This window comes from Tachysurus vachellii, chromosome 9 (genome assembly GCF_030014155.1).
Source record: "Tachysurus vachellii isolate PV-2020 chromosome 9, HZAU_Pvac_v1, whole genome shotgun sequence".
Lineage (NCBI taxonomy): Eukaryota > Metazoa > Chordata > Actinopteri > Siluriformes > Bagridae > Tachysurus > Tachysurus vachellii.
Window position 1 is genome coordinate 7796984 of NC_083468.1, and position 20934 is coordinate 7817917.

General features: G+C 38.1%; 1 protein-coding gene across 2 annotated transcripts in view; it reads right to left on the reverse strand.

Annotated features, from left to right (window-relative positions):
* LOC132851024 (F-BAR and double SH3 domains protein 2-like) overlaps positions 1–20934 on the reverse strand; it is a 90839-nt gene that overhangs the window by 19474 nt on the left and 50431 nt on the right. For both annotated transcript variants that reach the window (XM_060877572.1, XM_060877573.1), the window contains exons 4-10: positions 17519–17598; positions 15955–16099; positions 15201–15334; positions 14027–14081; positions 13053–13181; positions 1499–1621; positions 125–220 (exon numbers count right to left, since the gene is read on the reverse strand). In XM_060877572.1, the coding sequence (XP_060733555.1) occupies positions 125–220; positions 1499–1621; positions 13053–13181; positions 14027–14081; positions 15201–15334; positions 15955–16099; positions 17519–17598 (762 nt within the window). The remainder of the gene's footprint in view (positions 1–124; positions 221–1498; positions 1622–13052; positions 13182–14026; positions 14082–15200; positions 15335–15954; positions 16100–17518; positions 17599–20934) is intronic.

Sequence of the window (20934 nt, forward strand, 5' to 3'; positions counted from 1 at the left end):
CCACAGCCAGAGAGAAGAATTCCCAGAGCCAGAGCTGGCATTTTACAAATATGAAAACAAGCTCATCTACTCTACATCATATGGTACAGTATTTTATGTGTGCGTGTGTGTGTGTGTGTCTCACTGTGTCACTGTCACATGGTTGGAACTGAAAGTCCTGTGCTTTGTGGAAAACGGGGTTCTCCTGCAGGAACAGCTGCTGATTGAAGTCCTGCCCGACCTGGATCAGAGACATACAATTAGTTAGTGTGTGTATGCATGCATGTCTATCAGAGCAAGTCTTACCATTTATATTCAATTCATATAAACTAATTTATGAATTTAAAAAAAGAATATTTATGGATTAAAAAAGGAAAAAAAAAATAAAATAAAACATGTTCAAATAGAACAGTCAATATTTAATGCCGTTCTTTAGGGAATATAATTCACTATGTAGGCTCTACGATGCCATAGCTAATGGGAGGCGATTAAGAATCTAAATGAAGTAAACAGATGTAATGCTACGTTCATATGAAGCCGCCAGGAGGTGTTGCCAGTACTGGTTGCCATAGTAACAATGTTTATCACTGGGTGTTGCAGCTAGTATTCCAATAAAATACGGCTAAAATAAAACGTTCTAGTGGGAGATTTGGCGTAAATATAAAATTCAGCATGTACCAAGTGTGCTCAACTGTCCTCACTCCTCATGGTAATCATTGTACTGGAGCGCTCCATATCTTGCGCTATATAAAGTGAAACTTTTCTCAACTTTGGTGTGTCTCTGGACAAAAACACCTCTAGTTTATCAGTGTCAGGTTTTTGAATCACAGTGATGATAAAGCAATGAGTCAAGAGCATAACTGGTAGTGCTTTCAGGGTGGGAGGGATGGTATTCTCTCTCCTGTCAATAACAGTGATGCTAACCAATTGCAAGTGTCTGTGGGAACTGAGGGCAAATATACTGTACTGTTCCTTTAAAAAAAAAGTCTACGTCAACATAAATGTGATTCTTATTTAATAAAGAATCATGCACAAACAAGGGAAATTCACTACAGTCCATACATAGATACCTTTGGAGTACTTGCAATTGGTGAACACACACACACGCACACACACACACATAGACACACACACACACACACACACACACAGATACAGTATGTAATATAAGGAGCCCTAGGGACAGCAGGTTAGCCTGCAGATATATTTCTGAGTGCAGAGGAGAGGTCCTGTGGATTTATGCACACGGTGTGTGTGTGTGTGTGTGTGCAGCAAATGGAATTGCTTCATAGGAGATCAGTTAATGGGACTCTGGCAACACAGAGCTTTTTCTGGGAATAAAAGGAGCACAGAATAAGGAAACACAGAGACAGATTGGATTCTGATTCTGAAATAAGAGGTGGTGTGTGTGTGTGCACGCAAGCATGAATGTGTGTGTGTGTGTGTGTGTGTGTGTGTGAGTGTGAGTGTGTGAGAGAGAGAGAGAGAGAGAGAGAGAGAGAGAGAGAGAGAGACTCACTCGACTTGACTTGTCCAGCAGGAATTGGAAAGTGTTGTGTACGGCCTGGAATGCTTCCAACTCTGTCCGGCAAAAAGACATCAGATAATCCTTCACGTGTTCGTACACACTTCCATCCAGAGCCTGAGAGAGAGAGAGAGAGAGAGAGAGAGAGAGAGAGAGAGAATACAGTGTTAATATTTTGAAGGTGATTTACAAGGAAAAAGCGAGGAAGTGAATGGCGAGTTTGTGGTTCCTCCGTCCCGACGCAGTTCAGGAGAAATGTACTGGCCATGTGTTTCTCAGCGTTGTGTAATCTTTGGATCAGAGCGGAGCAGCAGCTGCTGGGAAAAGTCAGCCAGTTCAGATTCCACGGCCTTGACGCTCAAAAACAAAAGTGAAAACCTCCCTCTCTTCTGCAGCTTTAATCTGTCCAGGGATCCTGAATACATCCTGACTGTAATTTGAGAACATTGCACTGGGATTAAATCTTAACCTGGATACAGCCAAACAGGATTCATCCAAACCTGAGCCTGACCTGATCAGTACCACCCAGCAGCTTCACTTTAACGGAGCTAATCAACAGCTTCAAATAACACTCAGATATATCTAAAGCTTAATAAATGCTACACAACCATTGAATGTGTTCTGTGGGCAACATCACACAACAATACTGCGTAATACAGTCAAATACATCTAATCCAGATGTTTCAAAGCTGGGGAATGCAATGCAGTTCATGATTTAAGTGATGTATCTAAATGCATCAGTTGAATCATGCAATTACAAACCAACAGCATATACACTCTAAAAATAACATATTATTGGTTAATAATTGAATTGTATATTGTTGAATTGTATATTGATTAGTAATTAGGATGAATAATTTCCCCCCCATATTTTGTCTCAGTTTACATTGTACATTCTTCCACTTTACTGTACAGTAGATTGCATCTATTTCCTTATTATTCTTATTTTATTTATTTTTTTTAAATACTTTTTGAATCTGTATACACGAACAGATGTAAAAGCATTTTACTACATATCATAATTGTGTATGTGACAAATAAAATATAAATTTTAATCTGAATTTGAGATGTTTAATAATAGGACTACTAAAAAGTTTTTTTTTTTTTTTTTTAGTTCAAGTCAGTTAGAAAAAGGAAACAAACCAGAAAACAATAGAACACACACAAAAAAAGACTTTATACTGAATAATGAAGAAACAACTATTTGATAATCACTTTCTTATCTTCATTTTGTTTGTTGCCTGCTTGTCCTGACAGGCTGGATTTTTTTTTTACAGAGGCAAGGAGTGACGCAGAACCCAGATTTCGTGCTTCTTAACACAACCAGACCAGAACCTGAGAACATTCTGTCCATGTTCCTCATCATTCCTGATATGAGCCCTCAAATATTTCAGAATTGTTGACAGAATCCAATCCAACCTCAAGCCACTTCTCTCTCTTTCCTCCAATCCAATCTTTCTTGACCTTCTTCTTAGACCTTCTTAGACCTTAAATCATTTTAACATCCTTTTTTTTTTTTTTATAAAGCTTGGATGATATGACTAAATATCAAGATCAAAGATCTTAGTAGATCATAGTACACTTTTTTTGTGATATCCTTGATGACCAGTGCTACTGGGTACAGATTTACTAAGCATACTAAGTCATTTCATGGACTGTGAGATGAAGGGAAATGTATTAAATTTGTAGAGACCTGCTTATATCAGTTGAAAAGAGAGAGAGAAAGAGAGAGAGAGGTTTTACTGAGCTAGAATAATAAGAATTTGTATTGACACAATGCCAAATATGAACCCCACGACTTAAAGTTGGTTTCAAGTAACATAGAATATATGAACATATGACTATACACCAATCAGCCAGAACATTAAAGTCAGCGGTCTAATATTGTGTAGACCTAAATTGTGCCACCAAAACGGCTCAGACCCCTTGAGGCATGGATTTTACAAGATCGGTGGAGGTGTACGGTGACATCTGGAGCCAAGAGTTTAGCAGCAGATCCTTTAAGTCCTGTAATTTGTGAGATGGGGCCTCCATGGATCGGGCTTATTTGTCCAGCACATCCCACAATACAAAGTCAAAACCATGTTCCTCAAACCATTTGTGAACAATTCAGTTTTGGAGACGCTCTGAACCGGTCATCTATCCAACACTAATTAGCCCTTGTTGCTGAGATCCTTACAGATCCTTCCACTACAAGGACTGACTGTTCACTTACTTAACATATCCCACCCCCTGACAGGTACCACAGAAACAAGATAATCAATATGATTCATTTCTCCTGTTACTGGTTTGAATGTTATAGCTGATAGTTGTATTCAGGTGAAAACATTTACCACACGTTTGCACTTCTGATACAACAGCATTTAAATAGATCTTATGAAAAGCTTTTCATTCACTTATATCATATACTGTAAGCACATTTTAGTCATGACAATTTAATGAGCGTTTATTGAGAGGAAGGACGTGTAAGTAGGTTTGGTCTTGGCAGACAAGAAGTGCTACACCGCTGCTGCTGTTGGGCTAGTACAAAGACTTGACAAACAGAATACACACTTGTGGTTTATTTAAGGCTCATATTGTATTTTGAGAATGTTTTTTTTACATCTCCCTGCTTTTAGTCTGCATTATTCTTAAGTTACAGCTTTACTCTTCCAGTAAAGCTCTTCCCCGGATCCCGAAATTAGTGCAGTAGATTTATCTTGGAATTGAGGTTGGATTTTATCCCCTTTGAGTGTTGCTTTGTTTTCACACCCTCAGTGAATTGACTGAACAAATACTAACTAGCTACCAACTAACTTAACCTGACCCATGTACATATAAAATGGGATAACTGGGGCATGTGAAATGTGTGTGTGTGTGGTTTGTGTGTGTGTGCGTTTTGTAGGGTTGTGCCAGATTCAGATTCAGTGTATGCTTCCTTCCGATAGTGGGCTGGTGGTGGGGTCTCTTAATCATTTATTTTGTTACAAGTCTATAAGTGTGTGTGTGTGTGTGTGTTTTTTCTTGGCTCATACGTTGTTCAGTGATTTGCGACCATTTCTCTCATAGCAGTGGGAAAACTTCAACTTCCTGGTTTTGTCAAGACGTGAGAACACACACACACACACACAATGAATGATTCATCCCAGGTAGCAGACGATTCCAAGCCAAATATGGTTGAATTTAGATACAGAAGGGTCAGTTATGTTAATAACAAGTGTACAGTTTAAAGGCTGTTTAAAGTTTTCATAGAATTTAGAAACTGGGACAAATGCAGCTGATCATATCAAACGCTTGTATCAGCCGTTTCAGGTTTAGAAGAAATGCATCCACATGACTATAAGTTTGGATCCATAATAAGCATGATAAGGGGTCACAGATAAACCACTTGCACACCAAAGTCATTCCTGACAGATGCATGAGTGACGGTCATTCCTGAGGGGCAGCAGTGCATGCGCACAATGTGGTGACAAATAAGGGAAATCCCAGCAGTCAGGGTACTTTTAGCATATGAGCTGTTCTCCTTCTCTGGCTTGCACTTCCTGTACTGTAGATGACCATTTAAGGCAAAACCAGAGGCTAAAACTGGACATTGTAGAAACCACTTCAATGCTTTTTCTAAAACCAGTACCTAAATATTCAAATGGGACTTGAATGTTGAGTTTAAACATTTAAATGGTCACATATTCAAAAAAATGATCATGAATCTTGCGGATTTGGAAAGCGTTCATTCTAATTCTTTCCACTACTTATAAAACATCAGACCATTTTCTTTCATTATGACAAAAGCAAGGACTGTTGTACATAAAAAAACATAATACTGTTAAAGTGAAAACTTCTTTATCAACGCAGACTCTTTCAGGAGAGAATCCCAATCCACCTAATAACTGATTTTCTTGCACTTTCCAGATGATTGGTATAATAGGAATATTATTACACATAAATCAGCTGTCAGTTAAGTCACTTCCTCGACTTCTTTTGTTTTTAAAGTTAAAATTTACAGCATGTCATCATAATAAAAGTGATCCAATTTAACCATGTCAGGAAGCTTGAAGAAAAGTGCAACTTCTGAATACAACAAAACACTGGAGACTCCAAAAAAAAACTCCTAAACAAACGTCTCCATACAGAAAAAAATCAACATACCATAACAAGATGAATCTCTATATGCAGCATCCACCATACTAGTCCCTGTGTAATAAGTGCACGTGTGTAAACACTGCTGTCAGAGCTTCTGTCTAATCAGATTTAAGAAATCAACAGGCAGACAAGCGTGAAGATTTTCCTTTGTAGCGGTGCCCAGATGATGAGCGATCCTTCCTCTAACTGTTCAAACACCTGAGTCCATTTCTGTCTTCTAGCACAAGATAGATCTCAGTTCATTTCTTCAACAAGCCTTTAAATGCACACTAACTGTGTGCTCAAGAAAAAACAAAGACTGTAATGTTCTCGTCATGTACTTATGCATCAGCACTGACTGCTGAATCTGATACTGTATAGACATTTTAAGTAAAATCTTTAGATAAAAATTATAGTCTTTCAAATGCTGTAAATGTAAAAAAAATGTTTTAAATGTTTAAAAAATATCAGGAAAAGTTATTTAAAAGGTTGTTTAAAAGTTGTCTATTAAAAATATGATACTGGGATAAAATGTCAGTCAATCATGATATTAATTTCATTTAATGTCAGCTTTTTTATTTCATTGTATTTATATATTCGGAAATGTATATATGTGGTAGCTTCACACTGACTAAGATTTCTCAGGCATTCAGTTTTCTCGTTAAAGAGAACTGATACTTTCACCGCAGCTTTCAGTCACTTGGTGTGAGAAGAAGAAGTTGGATTTTTTGGGGGTTGGATAAGCTAACAGGAAGATAAGAACACAGTGGTTGCAGTGAAAAGAGTACTGAAACATGGAAGAGGTGCATCCTTACTATTAAACGGACCAATCAATAAAGAACTTAAAGAAAATAAACACGATGGCACTGTTAAGCAATTCTGCTGTCAGACAACAGAGGGAGCTCTCGATATTGTAGCCCACGCTGCCAATACACTTCCTTGACAGTGCATGAGAGGTGTAGAAAAAATAACAGAACAAAAGAGAGCAATGCAGCAAACCAGAAAACAGGGATAGACTGCAAGAACAACAACAACAACAACAACAAAACCCACAACTGCAGAACAAAGCCATTTGCTACACATGCTGTTTTTCCCGGTGCATGCTTTTAAATGCAGACCGAAAGTGACTATAAAAGACAGCACGCAGAAAAGATGATGTCTCCTTAGTGACAGAACAGCCGTATCAGACAAACTGCACCAATGAGAAATGAGGAAGGTGGGCAATAAGCCTGCATGTGATTCGCCAGCTGGCAGCCCTGAAGCCCTGACTGTTCAGATATCAATAATTCACTGTGAGCTCCTAGCACTTGGATCTCACATGCACGGCCCGAGGTCAAACCCTTGTTATGAAGCGGTGCAGAAGAGAGATCGTATAGCACTTCAGCCATCAGAGCGTACAAACCGGTCATCACTAGGAGCACCCCATTCCAGCTCGTAATGCTATTAAACTTTTGTTCACTTCAGTCATTTCTAATCACCTGGATCCTAAATTTTTACATTGCACTTTGATAGTTTCTTAGTAACATGAAAAGACATGTATTTTTTGGTAGTAGATTAAAGTGACAACAAATAAATAAATAAATATGAGTGAATGAGTTCTGGGTCATAACAGAAACTACAGGAACTTGTTTGCTGAATCCCCGACAATGTTGGCTTGAATATAAACTGATTAGTCATATTATTTTCCAATAACAAACATGTTCATGTTGCATTCCTTATATACCTCATAATCATGTCAACACTTCTAGTAAGCTGAGCACGTGACTCAGGATAGATATATGCTTCAAGACCGAGCCCAAATATATCAAGAACCGAAAAAACTAAGATGGCTTAATCAAGAATGGTACAGTTTAACTCGCCTTCAGTTTTGTTCTTAGGCCAGGGCTACATTTGCTTTCACTTTTATAGTTTGTGTACCTGAGATGAGTGTAGATTTTACATTCATTTGGTCCATGGACTGGGTGCGTTGGATTACCCACATAAACAATGGGATGCAATACGTGAACAAAGCAGATAGATTTGTTTAAAAGCGCATTTAAATTCTGCATTGCCAAAAGTGCTGTTCATTGAACAAATTAGTAAAATAAATAACAGCTTACAAATGATAAACAGTAAAATATTAAAATGATACATGAAAGAGCCAGACAAACAAATAACAACACAAATAATTTGCGGCGAATGTGTCAGAATGTGCAGAAGAGATATCAATTCTGGAATAAAAAGGGCTTGTCTTGTCACCAATGGGTTTTAAATCACAACCCTTGAATTTGTGATACCCAAACAAGTATGACAATAAATAAAGAAAATTAAGAGAGGCCAGACAATTAATAGGTTAAAATTCAAATAAGAACACATAGTAATGTGTTAAGGTATAGCAATTAACGAATAGCGCAACTATATGTGGTTTGTCATTATTTATGTCTGTACTTTTAAGGGGTCACCAACAGCCGGTACCAAATTCATTGTGCATGCAAATATACTTGGCCAATAAACCTGATTCTGATGAAATACCCTCTGTGCTGCTGTGACAATGATATTAATTGGCTGATATTAGTGCAGGAGATTTTGGCTTTTTTTCATTGAGTCTGAGAATTTTGCTCAGCTCGGCAACAAGTCGTCTCGCATTTATAACTTCAAAACGAACAAAATTTCGAATATTCTGACCAGTGTTTTTCTGTCTTTTCCCTGCATAACTACAGTAAGTCTGGTTCTACCTTGTAAAGAACAAAATAAATGATAAATTCAGCAAGGCATTTGAAATGTGTAAGAATCCCTGTATTAATGTTATTGTGCCTGGTGTGTCTACGCTTCATTAAGAAGCTCCATTTCCTGATAAAAATCTCCTCTCCTCCACACTTGACTACATGGAGTACATCTTCAACATGTACATATGTACTTATGTTGAAAAGAGGTTTCCATGGAAGCATTTTGGATAAATGACACTGCCAGAGTAACAACATTGCCTACAGTACATCTACAAAAAAAAAAAAAAAAAAAAAAAAAAAAAGAGGCTGCTCATACTGGCACTGATGACGCGGTTTCTGGCATTTTCACAACACATATATTATCATAGTCTCTTCAACTCCCACCAGGTTCAGTGTTTAGCTTGTTGTGCAAAACTAGACAAAAAAGTGTTCTCTCACTTTTCAGGTTATGTCTCAGCTCTGACCATTTTCTAGTTATGGATGGAATGATACATATCCAGCTTCTGTAACTGCCATGTACCTCTCACTGCAGAATCAATGGTCTAGGGATGTGCTTGTCCTAATCCAGCTCCTCCTACTTGGGTGGAGTAGACTAAATGGTCCAGGTTTCAAGTTAGATAAGTTTGTTCTTCTGTGTTGTAGCTTCGCATGGGTTAGGGTTAACATTCTTGGATCAGTTGGATCAGGTCTTGGTCCACCCACTGGATTTTAGGTTCTGCAGAGATGACTAGCTTGTGTCTGCACTGTCATGTGTAAGTTATAGCCTCAGCTTAGATTTTCTTCCAAGCCCTTTATATTGGGAGGAATCCGATTCTAGCCAAATATGTTACTTATCCCAGTTTAACACAGAGACATCATAATATGTCTTAAAAATCTCAATTCTAAAAAAAAAAAACTGGAACAGTATAAAAATTAAATGATCTGCATTAAATTAAAACAGCCCAAAATAAAATACTTTATGCTTTACCTTATAAAAGTAATTTTCTGTAAATATACTGTAAAGGCAAATTTTATACCTGCAACACGCAAAAATTTGCAACAGGAGCATTTCTAATAACCTCCACTCTTCTGGGAAGACTTTCCGCTATTCAGTCAGCCTCTAGAGCATTAGTGAGGTCAGGTACTGATGTTGGGTGAGAAGGTCTGGGGTGCAGAATGCATTACAATTCATCCCAATGGTGTTCCACTGAGATGAGATCAGGGCACTTTGCAGAACACGAGTTGTTCTACACCAAACTTGGCCAACCATGTTTTCATGACCTTGCTTTGTACACATGTTGGAACATGTTTGGGTCTCTTACTTCCAGGGAAAAGAAACTGTATGCTACAGCATACAAAGACAACTTTGTGGCAACAGAAGAACCATATTTGAAAGTGATGGACACTAATATAATCCCTACACCATGAGAGATCCTAGCTTTTAAACTTTAAACTGGCAACTACTTGAATCTGGATGGTTCTTTCTGTCTTTAGTCCAGAGAACACAATTTCCATTATTAAGCTTGACCATTGTACATGTTTTCATTGTATACAGCGAAGAACTGTGTTTATTGACACGTGCATGTCAAAGTGTTGCCGAGTCCATATCGTCATATCCAACACAGGAGAATGTTATTTGAAGAAGTTCCATCTGAGGATTACCTTTGAATTTTTTAAGAAATGTTGTTCTTAAACTGCTGGTTTATTCAATGATACAGTGAACCATACTTGCTCATAAAGGACAATTCCTTACCTTTATACCGTGAGCATGACAGCATCGCCTGTTTAAGATGTCTCTGAACAACTTACACCTGTCAGTGTTACAGGCATAAATTTCAGAATGAGCATATACTTACAATTATCAGTCTTCCATCTTGTCTAGTGTATATACTGTATATGTACATATACTGTATGTTTTGATGCTTAGAACAACGCTCCAGGCACATTTTTGGCAATAATCCCTTCCATTGTAATGCTGTGTCTTTGAAATCTAGATTTCCCAAGATGCTCATCCATGATCACACATGCACACACGTGCAATGTTTCAGAATGAATCCCAGCTAAATTTCCCCTTTAAGCAGTATTTTGTAGCCCAGGGAACCCGCAATTAAACCAAGAATGTCTTCTCGTACTGCTTAGCTTGAACATTAGAATGAAAAATTCACCTCAAATATGTGGTACTGGCCCAGGATCATTAAAATAAAGGAATGAATGCTAAGACCGATGAAGGCATTTCTTATATCCTTTATATGGACACAGTTTCGTTTGCTATTAATACGAGTACTAATGTTTTTCTGAAGTTTTACTGTTCTTTAAACCAAATAAATATAAATATACACATTTCCCCCTCAACCTTCATCTAATCAAGCAGCCCAGACATGTTTGGTATTTGTAGCTTGCTTTTCATAGCTTTGTTCTGGAGAAATATGGTTTTTGTTGGCTAGAAATAATGTATTGTTGGCTAAGCTAGTCCTCTAAATAACTGACACGTAAGCATTAAACAAACAAACAAACAAAAGAAAGAAAACATTTCTTTTTGACATGGACACATCAAGTATTTGGCTCCATTTTAAGAGTTCAGTTTAAAGACATTCCGCTGGAATTCCCAAAAAAAAAGAAAGGTGAGTAGGGTTCGCATCTCTAAATAAGGACATGTTCTGCTGTAGTTAGTTCACTCAGTTCCACCAGAGCACTGTACATGCTGGCAAACACTGTTTTGACCTGCATGATGGTATGAAAAACACACTTGTCGTTTTTGAAGACAAAAAAGAAAGCGCCAAAATTGATGCTAGGTTCCACCTGAACACGGCGAGTTAGTGGGCAGTATATTATTTTGCAGCGCTAAGTGGGCTGAGAGGCAGACAGCTTGGTGGCACAGCTGTGTATACAGGCTCGTTAAAACTGATGGGTAAAAGTGAGAAGCTTGTTCTCGTGGTTACGATGGGTCCCTGGAGACAAGAGGTGCTGGGAAGTGACCCTGAGAGGGTGGGGAAGAACACAGCACATACCAGACATGCTTCACTAACACATACACAGGCATGCGCACTAAACAGCAACTTTATCAATTGTTGAGGTCCAGGTTTTTTGCCTGTCAGTCCCAGTAAAGAAGGTGTGGTTTCTCTATGTGTCAATCCCAGGCAAAGAAGCAAGTGTCTGTTTCAAAGGAAGTATTGCTTGTATGTCTGCCAGCTCCAGCAAACATAGTGCTTCTGGTGCATCACAGTCCCATAAAATACGATGTGGCTTCTGCTTATGTCAGTCACTGTGAAGATCACAATTTTAGAAAAGCAACAGACAAAACATGTGGGATATGGTAGCCTAGTGATTAAGGTGTTGGGCTACCAATCGGAAGGTTGTGAGTTCGATTCCTATGTCCACCAAGCTTCCACTGCTGGGCCCCTGAGCAAGGCCCTTAACTCTCAATCGCTCAGTTGTATAAAAAGGAGATTTTAAAAAAAAGTATGTCGCTCTGGATAAGGGCATCTGCTAAATGCTGATAATGTAAAACATGATGAGAGACAAACTGCTAGTTTTATAAAGGTATGTCTTAACCTTGACTCTGGACTGCTAGAAACAGAGAAAATTAAAGAGGAAAAAAGAAACCTTTCTTTCAGGAATGGTTCAAGACTGCGTCAGAGTGGGACAAGTGAGAATGACTCATTATGGTGAGGTACATAAGGACACAGCTGGAAAGTGGACAGATGCAGATTATATAGCTCACTTAGAGAACATGAACTTGTTGTGGTGAGTGACTGTATTTCTGATCTTGACCTCAATTTGGCCATAGAGAAATCATCCAAGTTGCACAAACTGTATGAAGCACAGATGAGCGTGAGAACGAGAACATTGAGACGAACAGCACAGTATCAGGTGCACACTTAAGATTCAGTTATTCAAATTGTTTTCTCAAAGCAGAAATGGTTATGTCTGGCTTGATCAGGCAACCAGCCAAAACATTAAGGGAAGAGAAACGTGTTCAAGTTCGCCCTTGACACATATTTCCAAGAAAATCAGTGTTGAATGAAACTTCCTAAATACTTAATGCCATAAAATGCCATTTTAATGCCATTTTACTTTATTCCATACTATATTTACTTTATGCCATAAAGTATTTTAAGCAACATTCAAACTAGTGTGTTGTCAGTCATTGTATCATTTATCATCAGTTGAATTAACTTTGCCAGCTTATATGTTTTAAAGTAGCAATAAGTGAATAGAAAGCAGCTAGTTGAGTGTTTGTTAGCATAAAGAGAGCCAATAGCCATCTAATGGCCTTAGTGTTTTTTATTGACTTGTTACTATCCATCTATTCAATAATTGCTGGTTAATGCTATGTAAATGTGATAATGTCAAGTTTTTAACCTTTTAGTTGACTTGGATCTATCCAACACTAACTTTCCATTTAGCTAGCTACCTATTCTACAGTATATAGCAAATGTTTTAATGTAGCTGATATTTTTGAACACTTACGATATTGCAGCTGTACACCAGGTTGCACAGATGCACTATTTGGGTAGCACTTCTTACTAAGTCCTTATCTCTGTCTTTGTTTTATGTAGCACCATGGTCTTGGAGAAACGTTGTCTCATTTCACTGTGTACTACAACAGCTATATATGGTTGAAATGACAATAAAAGCTTCTTGACTTTCTATTAATTTTTCCCCTATCATACTTAATGACAAAAAAGGGGGAATCTGGTTAATTCACATACACAACACATACTCTATAGACCAAAAAGCTGTCTGGAAAAACTCTCAGCTCTCACCTTGATACAACTGGACAGATCGGCCTGGTAGTAGCGGTCCTGATGTGCGTTGGCCGCTGCAAGTGTAAGAAGGTATTCGTTTCTGGCGTGGGTGGCTTTGGAGTTGCAATCACTCCTCTTGGCTTTGAGCTAATAAACAACAAAAGTTTAAAAAAAAAAAAAAGCATAAGCAATTAAACAACTTCATTTCAGGGGTGGGTAACATGGCCAAAATAATCAGGATACCTAATTTTCACAAGATTACTATATTTACTGTTCCTCAAGTTTCCTAACAAGATAAAAGGTGACAAGACCGAGAGCAAAATGGGCCAAAATATATTAAATAAAATTAAATAAGATAAAGCAAAGACATAAATTGCTACTTGTAATACTAGCATAGCTAAGACATAATTATACCATTTTATAATATTCTTCTTGAACTTCTTGAACAGTTAGAAGGTGTTAATTCATTTTCTGTAGCAGTATGGCTCAGACTACAGAGTATACAGGGATTAAAATGTGTATTTAGTGATCTGGTGATGTTTTCTTTGAAAAGAACAGAAATGATAAAAAATTATAATTATAATTAATTATAGAAATTGGCATTTAGGAAGGATTCTCCAGTGTTAGCACTTTGTAACAGTTACACACACAGGTCTTCAGGACAGAGGGCCCAAGGGCTTCTGAGCAATATGTTTAGGTTTTTTTCTGCACTGGCTACTGTTGGACTGCTGGATCATAGCTCATCTGGCGTTTTAACCTCAGCTTCCTAACAAGCTGGAATATAATACGAAAATAATTTTCCTGCACTGTAACTGCACATGACAAAGGCTCTCAAGTGTGTGGTGTAGGTACGACTGTATCAGTTACGGCAATGTAATTACCTAAAAGAAATCTAGTACAAGTCTAGGAAATGCTTGGTATCCTTAATTAAATTGCAAGTTACAAGAGTCATAGAAAGTGATGTCCATTTTATTTGAGGCTGTTTTGCTCACCTTGACACTTGCTTTCTGTAAACTAATCCTGGACTGAAACAGGCCCAGCTTTGACCTGTGAACACACAGCAGACTTTAATCAGCTCAGCATTCAGACACTGTAAATCAAAACCAGCTCTAGACACCACAGCATAAAGACCATCATCCTGTGGGTTTGAAAGCATTCATAGTGGATCCTGTCCCACCATTGAAGAACATTTTGCAACTTTACAGTGGTTATAAAAAAACAAGGACTAGATTGTTCTTGAGTTGTGAAAGGCAGGAAAAGCAGTCTTAATCAGCCTACGCTCGGACCTGCGTGACAAAGAGAAAGCAGGCATTACAAATTCAACCAAGACTAACAGCCTCACAGACCCTGAACAGGAAGTAACAAGAATTTGTAGGCTCTGTGTCAAACCCGGAACAGACGGAAGGAAAAAGCAATAATGTATATGCTGATTGCAGTAAGCAGTGACAGGTATATATTGGGGCAGCTTTTACTTTTTTTCCTGTTAATAAAAACAACAAAAATGCTATTCATGTGAGACTGAATCATTTGTTTTTGGGGTGAGGCTAAGCCGAATCTATCTGGACCAAGCAGTTTATAATGATTGACAAAAGCTTGGTGGAGGTCTGATCACAATATACACAGTATGCTGAACACAGCAGACTAGTCGAATCCCTCCAGTTCATGTTACTGCCAGGAACAAAATGTGGCGCTAGGCCTGTGACCAAATCAATACTTACTTTACTAGCCAGCTGCAGATCTACCCATTCAGTTGAGCACCATCCTTTCACTTTCATTCCCTCTTATCTATTTACAACTGTCTTTTAAAGATAAGGACCAGGCATCAATAACTGCACTCTCATTAAGAAATTTTGTATCTAGCTAAAAATCCACAAAGAAGAAAGGCAAACATCCCTGAAGGTTTTCAGTCAAGGACATGCTGTCAAAATGACTGTATAGCATTTTCTGCCAAACACACAGGGTACACTTGATTTCATATGATCTTTGAGTAGGCACAAAATTGAGTAGGAAGACTCAAAGGTTTGAGACGAATCTCCTGCTGGTTTCCAATCGCCAATAAACAGAACCGCTCTTTTAGAGCTCCATCTTTATGGTCAAAGTGTAAACAGGACAGTTCTGGAGCCATTAGATTTAGGGCTTAGACCCCACTGAATGTAGTGTACCTACTTGGCCTCGATGTCTGCTTTTTCCCGGACGGCCTGAGCCATCTGCTCCAGCTCAAAGTACTTCTTCTTGGATTTTGCCAGGTCCTTCACAGAGTCTTGGAGTTCAGCCTGGATCCGGCCCAATTGTTCGATGCACTGAAGTACAAAGACCCGTGGAGGGTATCATCACAGAGAGACAGATAAAAGGGGCAGTTAGATACCACTCACAGGATAGTAAAGAAAAATATGTAACTATTATAACACATAGTATTGTGTTCAGTCTTAACTGAACTGAACTTAACCTATTCATATTGTGCAGACTTAACAAAATATTCCATCATTTTCAAAAAAAAATTTTTTAACACAAATTACTATAATTTTGGTTCTTTTACATATGGATAATAGAAACACTTTTGTAAACACTCCATGTCCACCAAGTGTATCAGGACAGGTGTAACAGACGTGAAAAAAGTATGAATGCATAAACTACACAGTCACTACACAATTTTTGGTAGTGTTTTATTCCTTAAGTGCATGAATGTTCTTTGGGATTTTTTTTGTGGTTCTCTTAATCCTCCTTGTAGCCGAATTAACTGACAACATGGCACTTAATTACACATGTTAAACAAGACAATGTCATACAATGTCATTTTTAATATGAATGAAACGTAATTAATGTTCATGTTCTTAACAAAGTTCCTCTATAGGGATAACATCAGATATACACTTCAAGAAACTCAGGATGTCAAAGACATCAATGCAAGTGAGAGTAGTACCTTCTTGAGTTGCTGCTCTTTGTAAAGGCGTACAGTTTTGGCAGGGTCCGAGATCTCGTTCTTGTAGTTCTCACAAATGTAAAGTCGAGTCTGGTTGACCTCCACTGTGCCCTCAAGATATGCCCTCCACACCCCGTACACATTCCTGCGGCAGAGGAAGTGTCAGTCTGCAAAGCTTTTCCACATTCCCTAGCAAGGCTGCAGGTGGGCAACAAGCCACATGTAACAAGACATGTCAGGTTATTAGGGGAACATAATGGTACATAATAGGTACAGTGATCTTGGGTCACTAGTACCAACTGGAATATACCATACACACAGTACATTCTCCATCACATCTGTTCTTTAAAGTTCTAAAAAAAAAAAGTTGATGTCACTGGGTATGTGTAACTTCACCACATCTTATAAGCCCAAAAAATTAAAAATGCAGCTTAAATAAAAAAAAAAAAAAAAGTTAGATGTCTTGCCTCCACTAGACCCCTCACTGTTCTCTATGTTAAATTACTGCATGTACTGTAATGAATGTATTATTATTATTATTATTATTATTATTATTATTATTAATAATAATAATAATAATAATAATAATAATAATAATATTTCAAATCTATGTGCTAGGGCATACATGTATTGAAGCCTACATAATACAGGCTTTACGATTCAATTTAATTAATTACTCTGAACAAAATTTGAATGAAATTTTAATTTATGACTGTAGAAAACATTCTGCATTTTTAAATAAATAAATAAATAATGTCTAGGAATAGAGGTTTAATATCGTAAACAAAAATTAATACAGATTCAAAATATGTTGAAAATTAATACAGAAATAAATGTATAGATTATCAAGAAAATTTGAGAACTTTTCTTTAAAAAGAAACATTGCCTCAGATGTTGTTTTGACTGGAAAAAGAGCTCCAAAGAGAAAATGACAGATTTCCATGGCATCTTTCTCAAGCACAATAAATCGTAGCGTCCTGGATCTGGAGATATTTGAACGCTACTCTATGAAAGGATCTCTATGAAGTGATCATGTGACCAACATAATCTCTACAGTACATGTTTTAACTCGATGAGTTACTTTGTGTGGCACCTCTGGTGTTTACACAGTACAACAGCATTAAATGCATAATTAATAAAATGCTTATTTCTAAGATTTGAATGGCTCATGCCCACAATGCACTTACTTTGCTATATCCATAACTAACCATATTAGCTTTATGACAACACTGATGCATTTTGTTTAAACTGAACAATAGTAAGGGAATGGTTAAGCATAAATATTGACCTAAACATACAGCATGGTTAGAAGTGAGTGAGCGATATAGGTGAGCTTATACAGACTAAACTGCTTATACAGACTAAACTGCTTATACAGCTTAGACAGACTAAACTGTCTAAAGGCTATAAACATCCTACTTATAAGATACATCGACATCATAATGCCAGTGTAAAACTGGAAAGAAAAAAAAATCTTTGCTGATCAACATCTATATCTGGGGTGAGGAAATTCAGTGCAATTTATTTTATTCCCATAACGATGATCGTGTGTGTAGTAATTCACCTGTAGTCATTTCTCTGGTCATCTGGTTTGATGCCAGGCCAGTCCCTCTTCAAATACTGATTGGCCAGCTTCTGCAGAGCCTGCAATGACACCAAAAACAAACGACAACAACAAAAGCACCATTAATTGGCTGATCCATTCCTCTATTCAGATTCTCAGCATGAATCCCGTGCTTGGCAAGAGGAAACGCAGTGTGGCTGAGGGGCCATATGTGTGTTCTCATGACCCCGTCATTAAACACCATTTATCACGAATCAAAGAGCTATCAAACACCAAAGAACAGCGACATCACTAGACAATAGCGACGTCAGAAGAGTTACATCATTAGACACAAACACTACAACGTACTGTGCCAGTTCCTTTGGAATTCTGTGACATACGCTTGCAGTAGTAAGGGGGTGTGCATGTGTGTATCCATATGGGACAGAGAGAGGCACAATTACAGTGAAGAACCCCTTTTATGTATCTGACATATGGCCAAACAAATGAGGATTTCTGCTTCAAAATATACTGTACAAATACCCAGCCAGAGAGATGGAACGGAATAAACAGGACTCATACTCAAACTGGACAAACACAACACAGTTATGTCGTACCCACATGCCACATTCCCACCTCTGAAACAACAGTAGTATTAGAGTAGTACATCTCTCTCTCTCTCTCGCTTTCTCGCTCTCTCTATACCTCTCTCTCTCTTTCTCTCTACCTCATGTACTTGCGATAGCAACGATTAATCATAACAACACAATAAATATATAAATAGATCCTTAGTTCTTTTATGACATCAAACATTTTACGTCGATTAAATTCAAGTGCCAAACACCACAACGTAAATCCTTCTAGAAACTCATCTAGAATCCTCAGTGCAATCCTGGCTTTTCAGCTGATACTGAGCTTGATTTACAAGGATCATGTACAAGTGCTAAGAACACATTTCTGTACATTCCCACCATAAACAATTCCAATGTAATGTGTAAATGACTGTATTGAACATTGGATTCACATTAATGTCATGCTTTCATGCATCATGAGCCGTGAGCTCTCGGTTGTGGGCTTTAGGTGTCTGATATCTCTCGTACACTTTCTGGCCACAAGCTTCAGGATCTTAAAGAGCACAACCAGATTAGCGATCTGTACTTCTGTGTATAAGCACCTCTACTGATCAGTTTAAAAGTAGAAAAGTGTGCATGTTCTCACTGTGTTTTGGGGGTTTCCTTCAGATACTCCTCTATCCTCCCCAGACCAGTGACATTTCTTGTAGGCTTATTGGCATCACTGAATTGTCCCTAGTGTGTGAATGGATGTGTGAATATGAGTATGTGAAATTGATTGGCACCCCATCCTCCAGGGTATCCCCACCATGTGCCCTGAGTCCCCAGGGACAGGCTCCAGGTTCCATGTAACCCAGTTTAGGATACAGTGGTACAAAATTGGTTGGATATATTATCTGATTAGTGTCCCTAACACTAAGAGACTGTGCTACATAGCTCTGAAAGACCAACTGTCAATGTCAGGGGCACTTTAAACGCCTCATTTGCCTTTCATTCAGCTTGCACTGTTAGTCTTTCCATCACCATGTAAGCTCCCAAAGCTACAGCACGTCATATATGTGGTATGTGTGACAACTTTCTGCTTGAACATACATAGAAATCACACACACACACACACACACACACACACACACACACACACACACACACACACACACACACACACACGCACATACACACAATTTCTCTCATGCTATTCATCCTCCCTTCAACCTAAAGAAAGAGGGCTTTCTCTTCTGGCTGCACGTGATTCCAAGGTGTGCAGGATGGGTGGAGGTGTTCTCAGATGGAGGGATTGCGAGAAGGAGAGATTGCTCTTTTCAGACTCTTTTGTCAGCTGAAATTGCGTGTTTTGTTTTTCTTCCTCTCCATGAAGCTTAAAATAAGCCTAGACAGGACAAGTCTCTTGACACACCCCTTCAACAGGCTCACACCAAAGAAAGAAAGAAAGAGAGAGAGAGAGAGAGTGAGAGAGAGTGAGAGAGTGAGTGAGTGAGTGAGTGAGAGAATTAAGACTACAGAAAGAAAGCTGTACAAACAGCTAATGTCTTCTTTTTTGAACTTTCACTCACTCTACTCTGAAGCCATTTACCTGGACTACTCATTTTCATAAATATTTGCACCTAGGTGAAAGCAATATTCAGGGACAGCTATGGGCTTTCATATTCTTTATCCACTGAGATGCTTCTTTCATCACTCAGATCTGACAATGTTCTAGCGACCACACAGCTATGAAAACCAAATAATTACTTTTTTATTTTATGACGTGAATTCTAAACACAACAGTCTTTTAATTAGGGTAAACTACCTGAAAATCAATTGTCTCAATATCAAATATCTGTCATATTAACACTCCTAATTTGAACCTAATTTGCTTGTTCTCGACTCGGCTTATAAAGAGACTGCAGCTTTTTAACAGCTCTCTGTGTGACAATTTTCACCATTCCACAGCAGCTATTAAGTCAAGATACAAGCCTCATACATAGCATATTTAATAGGTAGAGTTTTCATCTGGCTACGGATATTAAATGTTAATGCTTGGTGCATCAATCGCATGTTGTGCTGCGCCTCTGATCTAAATGTGTCTCAGAAGTAGATTAAGCAATCAGCTTGAAATCTGTTTAAAATGCATCATGAATTAGATGGATGGATGCATGGATGGATGGATGGATGGATGGAGGGAAGGATAGATTGATGCATGGAAGTACACAGGACACACAAAAACAACCAGGTGTAAATCAGGTCTTTTTAGAAATACATTTACCTAGTATTATATGTTGTAAGTCCATCACTGACTATGCCGGAAAAAAACTTGTGTATGTGTTCAGAAGATAGTGATATGATAATATTCTTATATGTTTTATGTTCAGACCGACTGAAAGTCTGGAGCTTGAGAGACTGGTTATTTACCCAGAGAGAGATAGACAGAGAAGCCATGGCTCAATAAACACCTGTCTTAAGGGGGGAAATGGGGTTGCTATAGTAACCGAGAACCTGCTTCCACTTCCTGTGTGGGCCAGATAATCTGAAACACTGAGTGTGTCTCCTGCTGTTTATCTGCCACTTTACACTGTTTATGAGTACCTTTGTGACTGACATTATGTACAAAGAAAACAATTTTGAACGAGAAAAACCTGTATTACAATTCAAATACTGTAGCTTTATGGCAGAACCGGTAATTCAGCACAACTGTCTATTCTACTGTTCAACAACCTCTTTCTCTAGAAAAGGGAAGAGATGTTACTTTATAATATTAACATGCAGCTGTCACTCTAATCACAGATTTCCGCCCTTCCAACTCGCTTTGAACTTACGCTTCCTTCTCTGCCGTAGATTACATATAATATAAACTAGAGAATAAGTAAA